The 11873-nt window shown below is 34.7% G+C and overlaps 1 protein-coding gene across 1 annotated transcript in view; it reads right to left on the bottom strand.

Annotated features, from left to right (window-relative positions):
- Positions 1–11873, bottom strand: part of IPO5 (importin 5) — a 59960-nt gene that overhangs the window by 22121 nt on the left and 25966 nt on the right. Inside the window, exons 9-13 of the mRNA XM_069064150.1 lie at positions 8827–8914; positions 6436–6542; positions 3381–3505; positions 3179–3268; positions 2929–3102 (exon numbers count right to left, since the gene is read on the bottom strand). Coding sequence (XP_068920251.1) covers positions 2929–3102; positions 3179–3268; positions 3381–3505; positions 6436–6542; positions 8827–8914 — 584 coding nt within the window. The remainder of the gene's footprint in view (positions 1–2928; positions 3103–3178; positions 3269–3380; positions 3506–6435; positions 6543–8826; positions 8915–11873) is intronic.

The following is an 11873-nucleotide window of genomic DNA, read 5'->3' as shown; positions in this document are numbered from 1 at the left end:
CCCTGTGCTGATTTTCTATTTTTTATTCTGGAAGGTGGAGGATCTAAAATGGGAAATAAGTGATGCAAAGACAAAAAACCACTATCAATTAAAAGTGGTGAAAAGAGAAAAAAGAAAATCTTAAATATCCAAAGAAGGAAGCAATATAAGTAATTCAATCTGGTTCTATAGCCTCAATTACCCAGAGCCTCCCTCCTTTTTCTTCCTAATCACAATCTCAATGGGACATTTTCTTGGAATAATTTGCCAGGCATTAATCTGGGGTTGAGGAGTATGTTTTGAGTATTTGTACCCACACTCACAATCATTCTGCCACTGCTCTATACTTGGTACGCTGAGACTGTCTTGTACTTTTGCTTACCAAGCCCTGTACATCTATTTCATTTGTGAAAGAACACTGTTCAACACTTTCTACCAGGCATCTCCTCAAACTTTTCTCACCCCGATCCTAATCTTCTAAACTACAAACCTTCCATTTAGCTTAATTAAATTTAACACTGACCTCCTAGTAAGAGTCCACTATGTAGTTAAGATGAATATTTACTTCTTTCTCCCCTCAAGGGTCTTTCAGTCTAGCCAAGGACATGATGTGTAGGCAAAGAATTGTAAAATGAAGTAGACTAGACTAAGTGGATTACTTTTAAAGTAGAAATCCCTCCCTTCTTCACCCATTATGTGACAAGGCCAGCTTCCTCACCCATCCCTCCAGTAGTCTGAGGCCACATATTACCTTCATGGCTCAGAAGGATGGGAAGGCCAGGCTTGTTTTTGTAGCTTAGTGTCACTCCTGGATCACTGATTCTTGAGCTTCATTCTTCAAGTAGAGACTCTGTTCTTTCTGTGAATCATTCCCCAAATCCTTCCTACCACCATGCTAGAATGCTTCCTATCACTGCCTAGAATGCCAGTCAGCTTGCTTAACAGCTAGCTATGGGTCTCTCAAGATATACTCTCGTCATCTTACACCTCACAATCCCCACTGGCTTCAACATACTGACCACCCAACCAATTTCTGACTGCATTATTCATTTTTAGAATGCAAACGATTTTAACCTTAATCACATGAATGGACCAGACTAGGTATTATTACTCTAACCTCCATATTTCAAATGTAGTGTTATATCCTCAATCTAATGGAAACTATCACTTAACATTAATTACATCTTGCTCTAAACAAGCTCTCCAATTAAGTACATTACTTTTTACCCAGTAAGGACCACAGGATCAATTACTTCCACTTTATGTTTACCATTAACTTAAAACTATTTCTTTGCTTCATTATGATTAGCCAAACCAAAAGCACCTGAGAGTGGCTGCTTTTAGAACCTCTCAGGCTTTATGTTTGCATTTTTGCTCAGATGCAGAAAAAACTCTGGAAAAATATCAGAGGCAAGCAATGCAGTATTTTGAGGAAAGCGCTAGATTTGGAATCAGAAGACCTGAGTTCAAAACCCAGTTGTGTATAACTTTGGGCAAGTCACTTTCACCTTGGTCATAATTCCCTCAAATGTAAAGAGGGGCCAGACCAGATTATGGGATCCAAGACTGAGACCTCCAAGCTTATCTAGTCTAACCCCTACCCATCCAAGATTATTTGAGAATAAAGATCTTTTAAAGTCATTTCTACTTCAAGTTTCTGTGAAGAAGTGAATCCTAGTTCCAATAATTATGAGTTGTATATTACTTTTTGTTTCTTAGCCCCTTGAAGACTCAATTTTCCCATCTGTAAAAATATAATAATTTTAGCACTACCTCGGAGAATTATTTTCAGCTGTAAAATGTAAGGTACACATGAATATGAGCTATTAAGAAGCAACACCATGCAAATTCAGCTCACTATGGTACTCCATGTGAATCTGGCCCTACCTACTGTTCAGCCATTCTTTAATAAATATATAGTAGAATGACCATGTCCAATTATTTGGGAAGGGATGGAGGTAATGTATTCTGTGTAAAATTTTTGTTACTGAAACTTTAATAATATGTAGTATTCAAGATCTACAGATTAAGTCCCACCTAGAGAGGGGAGGAAGGGGAAAGAGGGAGAGAAAAGTTCAATAAGGATCAACTGGAAGGAGAAAAAGGTGCACAATCTCTCCTGGCCCTTGGATGTGTCTGCTGCAGGACCACTTGGCATTGAGTTTTTAACTAAGGAACATAGTGAGACTAAGTGAAATATGCCATGGAGAGGTAACCAGACTGTATCCACTGTAGAACTGGCTTTTAAAAAGCTTCAGAGTGGGGGATAGGCCACCTCAGAAGAAGATAATATGTAGAGATCCACTTTAATGAAGAGGACAGCTCTGAGCCTCGGAACTTTTCTCTCAACAGAAGTGGAAGAAGCAGGGATTGCAATCTTGTACCATAACTTGTTCCTTGACCATTGCATTCAAGTATGTCTCATCTTGTATTTCTTTTGGGTAACTACCAATAGTGGACATAAGGAATGGGGGAAGAGGGGTACTCCACAACAGTAGTGGTGAGGCTGTTGGCAGCAGCTCATAGGCTCAGACACAGAATTAGAGGGACATCAGAGGCTATCTTGTTTAACTTGTTATTTTACACATGAGGATACAGGTTCTGAGATCTCACTGAAGGAAGGAAAAATTGAAGATCTTTGTTTCTAATGACATAGCATGCCCAAAAGGTAATACTGGCTTAGCAGTCTACCAGAAAGAAATGGACTAGTCATTAATATCTCAGGCTTGAAAAGTCCTTTTTTTCAGCTCTATACTATAAAACAGCATACTATTACCTAGTTGATGGCAACACAACATGGACTACACTGTTACTTCAGCCTGCAAATTATACCAGAGGGATGCTGAACTAATCAAAGGTTTTATATATTAATTTTCTCAAATAGAAAATACACTTAGTCAAAATGAAAATGATGTTAAAAAACCCCCCAACAATTCTGGTTTAACCTACCTCCTGAAGTTTAATCACCATTATGGAGTGAAGATGTTTCACCAAGTTGTCTAAATATGGAATAAGCAGTGATTTGGGACAATCTTCAGTAAAATTAATAAGAGCTGCTGCGGCATGTGCCTGGACACGCTGATTACCTTGGTCTTCCATGGTTTGTAAAAGAGCAGCAATCACCTATACAGAATAAAGATTCTTAGGAAATAGTCACTTTGTAACTTCCTTTTTCTTTTGTGTTTGAGGGTTTACTTGCCTTCTCATGGAATTTCTTTTGGAAACCAGGTGCAAAGTCTGTTGCCATTTGTCCAACTGCATTACAGGCAGCATACCGCACTCTTGGATGCTGAAATCATATTTACACACATACAAATATGTTAACACATGGTTATCAAAGCTGCAGTGAATTTAACAAAACAACAAACCAAAAAATGAACCAAATAGCTAATGGCACTTACAGGATCTTGAAGAAAAAGCAAAACAAAATTAACTATTTCATTTAGAATCCCCTCCATTTGCTGGTGACAACCCTCTCCAATGGCAGATAAAGCCATTAATCCAGCATGCCGGTATTTCCAATCAGCTGCAGAAAAACATTACAAATAAACAAATGAGTATCAGAAAATAAAAACGATCACAGAAACAAGATGGGAAAGATGAAATGTAAGTATTTTTAAAAACCAAAAATATAGGCCTATCTTTCAAATTCTCATAAACGTTCTTACTTAAAAAGTAGGTATGAAGTCTACACAAGTTAATTTTATTGTATTAACCATAGCAAATGTTTCATGTACCTGCATGCTAAATTCTCAATTTAAGATTAGACAGAAGGAACAAACAGAATAAATCAGCATTAATACAAAATATTTATAAGAATTCACTCTCTAAATAAAACTCTTTACTTACATCTGTAATGGTAGTGAATTTTTGCTTAATGGAAAATCTTTCCCATAATGGGCCCATATGACCTGTCTACATGCAACAGAACTTTATGGATATAAAATTGGGTTGGAATGCAAGACTAACACAACTATACGTGAAATGTCACATTGGGCACCTTTATTATTTTGTGTAACATAACTTATACCTGAGCCAATGTAAAATTGGCTAATATAACAAAGTTAATAAGGTATTAAGCTTTTGTATCTGTATAATACTACTTTTATTCACATCCAACCACATTTTTATAAATGCTCCTAATTAGTTAGTTATTGAACTATATAGATTTTAACTTTAATAAAACTGGAAAATGACGACATCAGCATTTGATATGCTTACTTGACCTTTTGCAACTTCTATCTTTTAATTTCCAAGAATGTAATTGTCTGGGGCGGCTAGGTGGCACAGTGAGTAAAGTGCTGGCCCCAGAGTCAGGAGGACCGGAGTTCGGTTTCGACCTCAGACACTTAATACCCACACAAAAAAAACTAGCTGTGAAACCTTGGGCAAGTTACTTAACCCCAACTGCCCTCCAAAAGGCCAAAAAAAAAAAATTAACTGTCAGATCATGAAATCAACATACATGTCATTTAATTGATTCTGCATATATTCCCAGCTATAAAATTAATAGCAATAATATGCAATTTCATTAAGATGAAATTTAAATTTTTTTGGAGGGGGGAAGGTGGGGCAATTAGGGTTAAGTGACTTGCCCAAGGTCACATGGCTAGTTTTTCCTGTTAAGTGTCTGAGGCTGGATTTTAACTCAGGTCCTCCTGACTCCAGAGTCGGTGCTCTACTCACTGCGCCACCTAGCCACCCCTAAGATATAATTTATATGATGGTGAATAAGATACATTTGGAAAAACAAAAATAAAGAAACCAATCCTAGTTGTAAATACACAGATAGATATGGTAATAGATAGGGTAGAGGGGGAAAAAGGAAATCATGGGAGATCAAAAGGTTGTTTCTCTTAGTTGTCTTAAACTTAACATGCTGGATAATATGATAACACTACAGTATCTAATTCTTGATAAATGGACCAAAAGTTCTAGCTTACTTTGAAAAAAAAAAATCCTACAGCTTTTAAAATTTAGACATTACTCAAAGGAAGAGTGTCATTTAAGGAAAGTCTAATCTACGAACTTACAAAACTAGTGTGGGACAGTTAACTGTCTATTGTAACTTTTCCATGTTCTTTTAAGAACAAATATATACTATGAGGGCAGGAAAAGAGAAGTAGATTACTAATGACAATGAGGAATGGGTGGCTTTAAAAAATATTTCCATTATGTTTGATATGATAGCACATGTACAATCTATATCTAACTGCCTACCATGCTTGGAAGAGGGGAGAGGAAGGAGAACAATTTGGAACTCAAAATCTTGTTAAAAATAATGCTAAAAATACTACATCTATAAAAAATAAATTTCCATTATAACCTCTGGAGTGCTCACTTGGATGACTATCTTTCCTACTAGAATTCTTTCACTTTCTTGACACTATTATCTCCCTTAGACATTTATTCTCATGGTTTCCAGTGTAGGTAACACTTTTAAGTCCCAACTAAACTTGAATGTCCAGAAATACCTCAAGTTTAACATTTCTAAAACAAAATACAATCAGGCCTGCTGTTTTTACCTCAAAAAATCATTTCTACTCCAAATGCCAACCCTCATCACACCTAGATCAATGTAGAAGACTCCTAAATTGGCTTTCCTGTCTTTAGTATTTAATCTTCAAATTCATCTTTTGTAACTCCTGGCAAAGAAATCTTCCTAATGTACCAAATGAATAACATCATTCCTTTGCTTTAAAAAAAAAAAAAAAAGCCTCAATGATTATTCAATCTCATTGAGTCACTTGATCACATTTTAAATTATATCATAAGTATATATATCTCATAGTTATACATATATATCTCATTTAATATCCATATTAAACTAAAGGTTTGTCAAGGCCAAGGGCTATGCTGTTTTACAATGACATCCAGCAATCTAACTGGCATCAATTTGGCACTCAGTAAGCAGGAACTTATTAAATGTTTATTGAGTTGAATTCCTTTACAAATTTAGATGTTTGACTGCTCATCCACTTGACTGGTTGCATAGAATGTATCACATAACAATGGAGAATGGTGGACTCTTAGGCAATTATTTAAGATGTTTCAAAGTGACCAAATTTTTATGCTATGAAATAAAAAGAACGAATAAAAATAAAAGACTTAATAGCCTAAACAAAATCAGTTATGGAGATATTTAATATGTCTAAGAAATTAAAAGTTAGCAAAGGGGAAGACAATAAGAACAATGAAGATGTTAAAAGAAATCACAAAGTTATTATTGATTGAAATCATTAGCTATGGAAAAGAAAAATGCAAAGGTAAATCCCAAGGTTTATGGTTTGTGCAATATATCTGAAGTAAGCAATAAACTATTAAATTTTCCTCGTGTACAATTTTGATCAACTCAGTGCAAAGGGCACTGGAGTGGTGATGGCAGATTAAATGCCAATGATGTCTACATGAAAGTTTACCAGAGTTAACATAAACAGTATCACAAAAATGGCTTACGGTTCTGAAGCATCTGCATGATGTGTTCCTTGATCATTGGTAAAACAAGTTTTCCACCAAGCCCACAAGCCATTCTGTCTAATGCACTCTCACCAGCAACTGCATTGCTAAACACAGAAATGATGCATAGATAAGTTTATTAAAAAATGTCAGAAATTTTAAGAGACTGGCAAATTAGAAATTTTAGTTTAATATTTTTAACATATGAAATTTATGATAGCTGTTATAGGTATTCTAATATGGCTAGGACATTAGTGAGAAAACAAGTATAGTGGTTTGGGGTGATGTTTCAAATACTGGTTTGTAAAAACCTTGTTAAACTTTAAATTTTAAAAACATTTTAAGAAAGAGTTGTAGTATAAAACAGTCTCATTAAATGTTTTTTTCACTATAGCAATAATATGGATTTTAGATTTTACTGGTGATACCAAACAAGGCACTGACAGTATTTGGTTTCAAATTAATTGTAGAATCCTATGGCTGGCAAGCACATTTGAAAAGATTTCTCTCTCCCTACTCCCCCCCCCAAAACCATACCTGTTATTTTCAATATAGATTTTGTCTTTCAAGACTTCTCAGAAGTTTTCCAATTTCCTCAACAACCAGTTCAAATACTTAACACCATTTTTGGTTTAAAAATTTGTCCTTAGATCTATTCCAGTTCTGTAAATGAGTATCAAAAAGAACATTTTCCCCCACTGAAATGAAAGTAAAATAACATACTTTGACTCTTCCAACTGAAATGAATGCTTTGTCCCACGTGAGCTCATTTCATTACTTCTAATATAAACCAAAATACTTAAATCATATGCTGCATCAAAACTTCATTTCTCCTACTAGAATTAATATAGTTATCTTTTTTATATTCTAAAAACAGCTGCATTCCTGAATCTCCTATTCACCTGTTTTGTGGACATCAAGCAATGAATATTTCAAATAACAAAGTACTGTTAAAAATTATGTGTAAGTGGTAAAAACATAACCACTAGGAAGAAAAGCCATGTTTAAAAATGTGAGTATATTTGATGAAATGATGCATTCAGTTACTTTTGTAAGAAATACAAAAAATGTATTCAGTACGGCATGAAAATAAACACATAATGTTTTGCTCTAAGTCCAGTGCCTTGTCCAGGTAACCATGCTTACCCCCACCTAATCAAAATGTTTAATCAGTGTTTACTGAGAATTTTGCTACACGAAACCGTCTCTATAACTACATAAAGCCAGTGGGAAAGAGTATTCACTTAATAATCAAATCTGGCTTTCAAAAAATTTGGACAAAGAAAGGAATTAGTCACAACTAGGCTTCATTCCACCCCCAATAAACCAATAAGCCCAATGAATAAAAGAGTTAAAAGGTGGTATCAAAAACAATCAGAAAGAGAATAATACTACCGAAGAAGTGGAAACATTATGGAAATAAGTCTGTGGTACCTCTAACAGGAGGAAAAAAACCTAAGAATTTAGTCAAGCAAAACCATAATAGTTATAAGCTAGTAAAACTCAGCTCTAAATTCATCTTCAAAAAACGTCAACTTGATTATGTAGCCTCTTACTACAATCATTCACTATATTCTGGGGAACAAAGCTGACTTCCACAGGTTTCCTTGCTCATTCAGACATAATGTTAATAACAGATTGTTAGACCTTTCCTGCTTATTCACAAATAATGTTAAAAATGACAGGCTGCCAGAACTTTACCTACATGGCTACCTAATGCTTATTATCAATCAAAACACCACCTTCAAGTATGTATAATTTAAGATCAAATGAAAGCTATACTTAAGTCAGGGTTTTCCAGGAATTCTTGTTTGCAAAGAACATCAGAAAAGTCTTCATGCTATTTGATATATAAAGAAATCAGTGCTTAGGAAGTACACTAAAGATATCAGTGCTTAGGTAGTACACTAATATTCTTTTTGATAATTTCAAAAAGTTCTTAATATTATACTTGTTAGTTTTTCTTGACTGTCTTCAAGACTGTTAAAATCAAGATTAAGAACTGTACAATGTCTAATATAATGCAAGTACGTAGCAGGCATTCAAATGTTTATATAGAAAGAAAATAAACTATGGGGTTTAAGTCTAAAAATCAAGTGAAATGAGTAAAAAAAGAACTGAGCTAGAGAAAAAAATATTAATTCACAGAGTAATTAACAAATACTCTAGACTTAAGCTAGGTAACAAATTCTGATTCCCCTTTGCCTATTACTTTAAACATCCTTAACAAAATGTAATTACTCATTTATTCCTTCAAAGTAGTTTCTGGGATAAATAGTGCAAAGATCACATAAGAAGCCAGTGAGTTGAGTTGGAATTATAATTCACAAGCTTTCACTCCCAGTCTTGAGTTTTACTGGGTCATGTGTTTGAGTTTTCTCTGAGAATTACCTGTCAAAATCATCATCTTCCAGCTCATCAGCATTTGCCCAGTCTTCATCCTCTTCCAGGTCTACCATCATTGCTAACATCTGAGGAACTAAATACAAAACAGTTTTTACTTCCTACCTAGAGAAACAGGTTTCTAAATTTGATACCCCTCCCTCCACCCAACACATACTACAAAATACAAAAATATCTGATAATATTCAAATATTCCGATGAGAATGTGGCATAGTGGGAAGACTTTTAGACTTGGATCTGAATCCTGTCTGAACTGAGACCATGTGTCCAAAATCACTATTTTCTTTGAGCTTTAGAAATCTTAGTTGTAATGTAAGAAAAATACGCAAATAAGCAACTGTTTTCAAAAGTTGCTGTGATGATCAAATAAGATGACTGTCAAGTGCTGTGTCAAATAGATACCATGTAATTCCATTTCATTATTACTTCCAAGAAATATAAAGAGGAGAGCAAATTTTTTGGCTATTAAACCTGAGTGTATAACTCAACATATACAATAACAAAAGAGTAAATATAGCTGTAATCAACTCGAGAAATACATAACAATGACAATACAATCAGGAGTTCAACACTTAAGCAACGTTCCCTACCAGAATATAGTATACCAACTCAAATACAACTATCACTGAAAGGATATGTAGTCAATTTTTAGTTATCAGGGTATCAAATCTTGTCAAATTGGTACAGAGAAAACAGCCTGTAATACAGAGATGCCCCATTTAATGTTAATGGTTCTGTAGGAACATAATGACAGTCAAACAACCTCACAGAAAGCAATTAGTTCCTTACCATCAAAACATAAATGGGAAGTAAGGTTTGTTGACTGAAAAAATCCAGACTTCACTTGGGAGATAGTGGGGCAAAGGAGGTAAACATTTGGTATCTGGGCTGCTGCCTGGCAGGATGAACCAAGGGTGGAATGGCTGGTTGTATTTTAGAGGATATCAGTTGTGAGACCCCCTGAATTCACTTTGGCTTGACAAAAAGGTGAGTTGTGAGTAAGTTAAAGTAGAACTGAGGGATTGAGAGTTGTAATGGGCTTAAAGCTTGAGAATTAAAAGGGAGACTATTATAAAACGTGCTCAGGTGAAGATGATCACTGAGGGTATCACTAATGAGATATCTGAGATAATGTCCAGGTTCATACTTGTAAAGAAATCTTTCTATCAAGAAACTTTCCAAGGATTCTGGTATATTGAAAAGCATTAATAATCTTGTTTTACTACTTTCTTTTGGGAAAAAAATTATCCAAAAAAATTACCCCAAAAAAATAATAGCCAAAAAATTTGCTCTCCTCTTTTTATTTCTTGGAAGTAAATGAAATGGAATTACATGGTATCTATTTGACACAGCACTTGACAGTCATCTCATTTCATCATCACAGCAACTTTTTAAAATAGTTGCTTATTTGCCTATTTTTCTTACATTACAACTGAGAGGTTGCTAAAGCTCAAAGAAAATAGTGATTTGGACACATGGTCTCAGCTCATAAATATCAGACAGGATTCAAACCCAAGTCTACTGTATCCAAGTCTAGAATTCTTTCCACTATGCCACAATCCCATCAGAATATTTATCAGATACTTTTTCAGACAAGTTTTTGTACTTTGTAAGAATAGGACATTATGAGATTATGGAAGCATTTGGCTAAAGCCTATAAATATTATCATGGCCCAAAACCTTACTTTTATCTCAGAGGAAGAACTGTGTGACTACTTCTATCCTTGTATCATCTAACACCATAAACTACATATACTAGACACTCACTAAAATACTGACTGACGATGAACCTGTATATCATCATTTTCTGTTGCCACATGATTAATTTCAAATGTAAGTAATAAAAAGATATCACAGCACCTACTTGTAAATACTACGAACAAATAATTCAAAAAATGCAAGATGAGATGAGTAGTTGAGCAAAAAAAAAACCCCACTGAACTTTACAAGTCAAGAGACTTTTATTTTGCATACTGTAATTCCATGACTAGCTCCCTGGGCCTCATTAGGAGATAATTTCCACTCTAGCCTGAGCATTCTATAACACTAAAATGTTTCTTTTTGGTTTGTACAAGAAATTCGGTGTGTTCCTTTAGTTTTGCTTGTATTCTGTAACCAAATGTTTTGAGGGAGTTAAAAAAAAACAAACCACAACATTTATTTACATAGAAAGGTAATTAGTATAGATTTATGTGGATGTATGCCTTGAACTCTTTACTGTTTAGCTTACCCAACCAAAAAGACTAAGGTAGTACAACCCTATAGGTTGTTCCTTTCTATCCGCCTGGGGTAAGGGCATAAAGAAGGGATTCTCAAATTGATTAGAATCGAAAATAAGTATCCAAAGTCACAGTCTCCCTCATTCTACAGATAAGAGGGTTCCCAAAGAGGGGGAGGCACTTGTCTAACGTCACACAAGTAGAACAGGCAGGATCTAAGTCTTTAAATTCTCCATCCAATATATCTCTCACTAGCTTCATCAAAATTTATTTTTCTTTTAAAAGCAGAACTAGCTGATAAAACTTTGATTTATTTGAAAGATATCTTCATTCCTCAAAAAACTAGAACAAATGATGAAGGCAAAGGTTTTTCTAGATCTAATTATTACCAATAAGGAAGAATCACTGTTTGCTAAATTTAGAAAGTCAAGAATGTTGGGAGAAGGGCACAACAACTTGGGTGTCCTAAAGCTCTGCCATTTGTCTACAACTAAGTAGAGTAACTTTCAAGTAATAAAGAACAGATCATGCCCTAATGGCCAAGAATTTTATTGAGTAAACTAAATGAAGAGGTTCACAGATTTAAATCTTGAGATCAAGATTCCAGCTCCCTAGAGATGAGGAAATTAAGTCTCAATGAGGAAACTGAGTCTCAAAAATCAAGTGAATTGCTTAAAGCCATATGGTTAAAGTAAGTTTTTTAGGTCAGGTTTAAAAATTGTATTCTTCTAAACACCAAGTCCAACACTCGATCTTTTCCATGACATCTCTGTCAAGAATGAAAATTCTGATGACACAAATGATCCAGTGAGGAAG

The sequence above is a fragment of the Petaurus breviceps genome, unplaced genomic scaffold (assembly GCF_028583685.1).
Source record: "Petaurus breviceps papuanus isolate PSGF00001 unplaced genomic scaffold, PetGlider_PUasm1.0 90625, whole genome shotgun sequence".
Lineage (NCBI taxonomy): Eukaryota > Metazoa > Chordata > Mammalia > Diprotodontia > Petauridae > Petaurus > Petaurus breviceps.
The sequence above is the reverse complement of the archived record's forward strand: the minus strand, read 5'-3'. Positions and strand labels throughout refer to the sequence as shown.